Source organism: Curcuma longa, chromosome 10, assembly GCF_044706935.1.
Source record: "Curcuma longa cultivar G26 ecotype Majalengka, Jawa Barat chromosome 10, ITB_CL_G26_1.1, whole genome shotgun sequence".
Lineage (NCBI taxonomy): Eukaryota > Viridiplantae > Streptophyta > Magnoliopsida > Zingiberales > Zingiberaceae > Curcuma > Curcuma longa.
In genome coordinates this window covers 990,714-995,640 of record NC_133870.1, presented here as the reverse complement: position 1 = coordinate 995,640, position 4,927 = coordinate 990,714, and the positions used below count along the sequence as shown (strand labels likewise).

General features: G+C 33.6%; 1 protein-coding gene across 1 annotated transcript; it reads left to right on the top strand.

Moving 5' to 3' along the window:
* The first annotated feature begins 301 nt into the window (after positions 1-301).
* LOC141836036 (psbP-like protein 1, chloroplastic) lies at positions 302-3,017 on the top strand. The gene is made up of 7 exons (XM_074723444.1): positions 302-312; positions 443-522; positions 669-751; positions 874-996; positions 1,099-1,170; positions 2,110-2,206; positions 2,771-3,017. The coding sequence occupies exons 1-7, from the start codon at positions 302-304 to the stop codon at positions 2,872-2,874; spliced, it is 570 nt and encodes a 189-aa protein (XP_074579545.1). The 3' UTR covers positions 2,875-3,017.
* The last annotated feature ends 1,910 nt before the right edge of the window (positions 3,018-4,927 follow it).

The window sequence follows — 4,927 nt, the reverse complement described above, 5'->3', positions numbered from 1 at the left end:
GTTAGATTTGGAGGATTCAAAAAAATAAGAACAAGTAACTCAGCAAGTAAAAAAAAAGGCAAAATTAAATAATCATTTGGTAGCAAATCTCAACAGTAGGAATGCCACAGATTTCAAAATTGAATGAAATAAAAAATGTAGACTGAACCCAAGTGCAAGAAAGCAAGATTGCTATAGTAATAGGGAAAATACAGAAACAAGGGACAAATTTTGAGTTGTTCGAATACAACTAATTAAATTGGAAAGATTTGATTGTTAAAAGAATTATAGGGTGAGGAGCTTACTATATTCCTATGTGAAAATGTACAGGAGGTACTTGTTGATAGGTGGTTTGCTATATCAAGGTCGTCTAATTTCTTAACTGTCATCCATATCAGTGAGAACCTTGAAGATGATTTATATTTACTCGGTTCCTTATATCATGATGCTTTTGTGCTTGCAGAAGGATCTGGAGGAGGAGGCAAGCACTAATTCTAGGAACTATTTCTATCGTTGGCTCCCAATCTGCTAATTTTCCATCATGTAAGTGTTGCTTATGGTCGTTTTAAAAATTATATTGAATTTTCTAAGAACTTTGAAGTGCCATGAGTACTTACTTTTAAATTGGGCAGTGTGTTAGTTCCTAAAATTTGTTATGGACTTCTGAAACAAACCATAATATGGATCAGTTGCTGCAGAGGCTAAAAAAGGATTTCTAGCTGTCTTGGATAAGAAGGATGGCTACTCATTTTTGTACCCATTTGGATGGCAGGTAAAATTCCAATGTCTGCCTGTTCACTGAGCTGATAAAAAATCTAGCACCCCCATTTTGTAGATGTTCATAGTTTATGATAATTATATGTTTAAATATTATCTGGATATTTTTATGTCCAGGAAGTTGTCATTCAAGGACAAGATAAAGTTTTCAAGGATGTAATTGAACCATTAGAAAATGTTAGTGTCAATATGGTTGTGACTAACAAGGAAAGTATAAAAGAACTTGGACCACCACAAGCGGTTAGTTGTTTTTCTATTATATACATGATTTCTATGAAAGTTAAAATAACAACGTATGCAGTTTTTTCATTGCTGTATACTTAATCAACAATGTTATCTCAGGTTGCTGAGGCTTTGGTCAAAAAGGTTTTGGCTCCTGCTTCACAGAAAACAAAGTTAATTGAAGCTGCAGAGGTTTTTCCTTGTTTCTTCTGTTGATCCTTTAGTGGAAGTAGCTAGTAACAATATATGAGCTACTAAACGTCTAATCATAATTTTCTCATATCTAGAATTAATTGCTTGTTGGAGAATCATGATGTGTGAGGTTCTTAATAGAACATCCCAGTTTATCTTTTGTCTTTTGATGTATAAATTCTCACCATATATCACGCTCCTTTGTGCTATGAGAAGTGGGGGAAAAAAAATTATTAAACTGAGAACAATCAAACAAGAGATGCTGATCTTTTATGTGGTTTTGTAAGCTCATCCATGACCACTAGGTTGCCAGGAAATAGAGAAATGAAATGGTTTGGTCTCATTATAGAAACAAAAAGAATTTAGGCCATTAAGAAATGAAGCGGATGTTAGACAGGAAAGTAAGAGAGATCAAGAAATTACCTTCCTTTTTAAAATGGGTAAGTATCAGTATACATCCTGAACTTTGAAAGTTGTTTCAAGTCTTTCCAAAAATTATTAAGGTCTGCTTTCTGTTTTGTATTGGGTAACTACGCCCAGCGTCATATGGATCTACATCATGAAAATGAAGAGACTGGTGATAATTAAAATAAAACAGAATTTATATACACAAATGAGGCAGATTGCAGTTTTGGTTAGATGTGAATAAACACTAATTTTCTTTAAGCTTTTATAATTATGTGAATTTTTGTAAACTAAGCAGGTCTATAATGCAGTAACCAAAATGCAAATATCTCAATAGTAGTGGTATAGAATACTTCTGGTGTTAATTGATTAGTTTTCTTGTGAATCACTATCTTCACTGTCCACATGCAATTTCGTCGAAATCCTCTTACCTCATTTTTGTGGATGTTGATAAAGCTTCTATTACCTTCTTTACTAGCTTGTAGTATTATATTTAAAATTTTACACTGATTCAATTTATATTTCTTGATTTAGCATGATGTCGATGGCAAAGCTTACTACACCTTTGAGTTCATTGCTCAGGCTCCTAACTTTACAAGGCATGGCCTTGGTGCGATTTGCATTGCAAACGGTATGAACTCTTCACTATAATTCCCAACAATGGATGCAATATCTTTGATTAGTTATATCATGAGTGCATAGTATGGATTCTCAAACGTGGGGTTTCAATCAACAGAATCCTCCAATAGCATAGATTGATAATTTTATTTATAATTGGTTATGACAATAATAGCCATATCATCCATTCACTTATAAATTATTCAATCAAATTTAGTCCTCATTAATATATTAATTTCTATGCACCAGAAAGATATCATGTATGTTTATTTCTTAACACGAACCTTTCACCTTCCTCCAAGAAATCACAAAGCATTGCATTCTATTTTTACAGTTGGTGCATTACATCACCAGAAGATGCATCTCTGTTTAGGACATTCAACTTAGAAGATTTTTTGTATGGTTGATGGTGCTTACGGTTTCATTGAACTTGCACATGTACCTCCTCATGTTCGTTTGTAGTTTTCATGTTGTGGAACTTCTTTTCATATTCTCAATGGAATGAATTTCTGATGCTCATAAAAGAAAAGAAAATTGCCCAGTAAAAAATTTGCTGAAGTTTCTTGCACCATGGCAGGTAAGTTCTACACATTGACAACAGGGGCAAATGAAAGGAGATGGGAGAAGATGAAGGACAAGCTGCATGAAATGGTCGACTCCTTTAAGATCTTCGATGTTTGAGAGGCCTTGAGAGAGATTGGTGTATTAATCTTTAGCTTCTTTTCTTTTTTCCATGGCAATCTCTCTTGTTTCATGTATTCCCTACTTTCTGCGATTTGGACTTGCACCTTTGCAGGATCACTTGCTACAAGCATTTTTGCTCACTATTTTTTCCCCTAAACTATAGGTGTAATATTTTCAATTTTGACATTTCAATTAACTTTACGAAGACATGGTATATTGCAAATATTAGGATTTTTCAATTCTAAAATTGGAACATTGACAACTAAAGCTCAATAGTCAAAGATTAATGTATATTACAATCCTATTGGTTCTAGATTTAGCATTGTGACTTTTCATTGAGTGTAATAGTTTTGGACAAATTGCTCCACATCGAGGATAGAGTTTGCTGACTTCAAAACTGGTACATTGACAATCAAAGCTTCGTAGTCAAAGATTAATACACCTTACAACTCTATAGGTTCTAGGCCTAGCATCTTAACTCATTTCATTGAGTGTACTAATTTTGGACAAAATTATTTCATATTGTAACAGTTTTACCTAAAATTATTATAACATCTTACCTAATTTGCATTTTAATTTTGAACGTTTCATTTGTTGGTGTTGGCAGCACCACATTGAACATATGTTTTGATATATAATTAAATTTAAAGTTTGTCTGTATGTGATCTAATGAATTATGTCAAGTGTACAGGTGTAGGTGACTTAACAAAAAGACAGTTTTGATTAGGATCCAAGCAAAGACTAAAATCTAATGGGACTAGACAACGAAAGTCCTAGTTGAGAATCAAACAATGACAAAATCCTAATGGGACTAGGTAAGAAAGACCTGATTGGGAATCAGGCGATGGAAGTCCTAGCGAGACTAGGTAGTGGAAGACCTAGTTGGGAACCAGACAAGTCAAACCTAGATGAAACTATGTGAAGCAAGTCTAAGCAAGTTAGTTGAGAGTTAAATCTTAGCAACTAAGTGTAAATGGGTTAATTGAGAGCTGAATATTTAGCTAAGGTAAGTGAAACTTACTCATAATAGTTTTATGTTAGTAATTACGTGCTATATGCAAGCAAACATTTTTGAATGTTTTAGGAGACCAGAAGGGAATTTGGGTGATTCATTGGGGATAAACCTCGACTAACGGAATTGGAAGGTTCTAAGCGACCAAAGCAAGGAGTGAGGCAACCTCGGTGTCTGAGCAGGGCAACCTCAGTGTCTAAGCGACCGAAGAAAGCTTCTAGATGATTGGAGTTGACAACATCCAACAATCTAGAGGAGTTGGTCAATATTAGAATTTGACTAGCTTCAGGCGACTAAAGTGGTTCCGATCAACCAGAGTAGTGTCATGTCAGTATCGATATGGACTCTATAAAAGGAGGCTCAAGGTTCTTATTTCAAAGACATAAACATGCATCCCAAATCTTTATGATATTCAAAAAGTTCTTGTGCTCCATGCTGGCATGCTACGTTCGCGAACGTTAACTTTAATCGACAACGAGAGCTAGTACATTTTATTTATTTTAGTTGTTATACATTGTGTATTTATTTGTTTGTGCTTAACCTTTTTAGATTCTTTTTAAAGGTTTTTTCACCTCTAAAGACTTTTTGATTAAAGGAGAGATTTGAAATAAGAATTATATTTTAGTTTAATCGTGTGTGTCAATCTATATTTAGCATTGTCTTAATTTCTACATATTTATTGTGCTCAATATCTTATTAGGTATATTTATTGTGTTAAGTCTTCTAGAAATCTTACATGTTAGCCTCTTAAGTGTTCATTAAATTACATACCGTGTTTAGTTAATTTAATATTGGTTTAGTTAATCAAGTTAGTTTTTATTCTGATGCGTACTTTGTATTTGTTGGTTTAAAATTGACATCTACTCGTAATATTCATAAACGCTATTCACCCCCTCTAGCATATGATTAGATCCTATAAATTGGTATTAGAGCAGGTTGAGCTAATAGTACATTAGGGAAACTTAGGTACATGTCTATTCTAGATAAGTGACAATACTAGATTTGCAATGTGTCACGAGTAGGGTTACAAATTAGAAT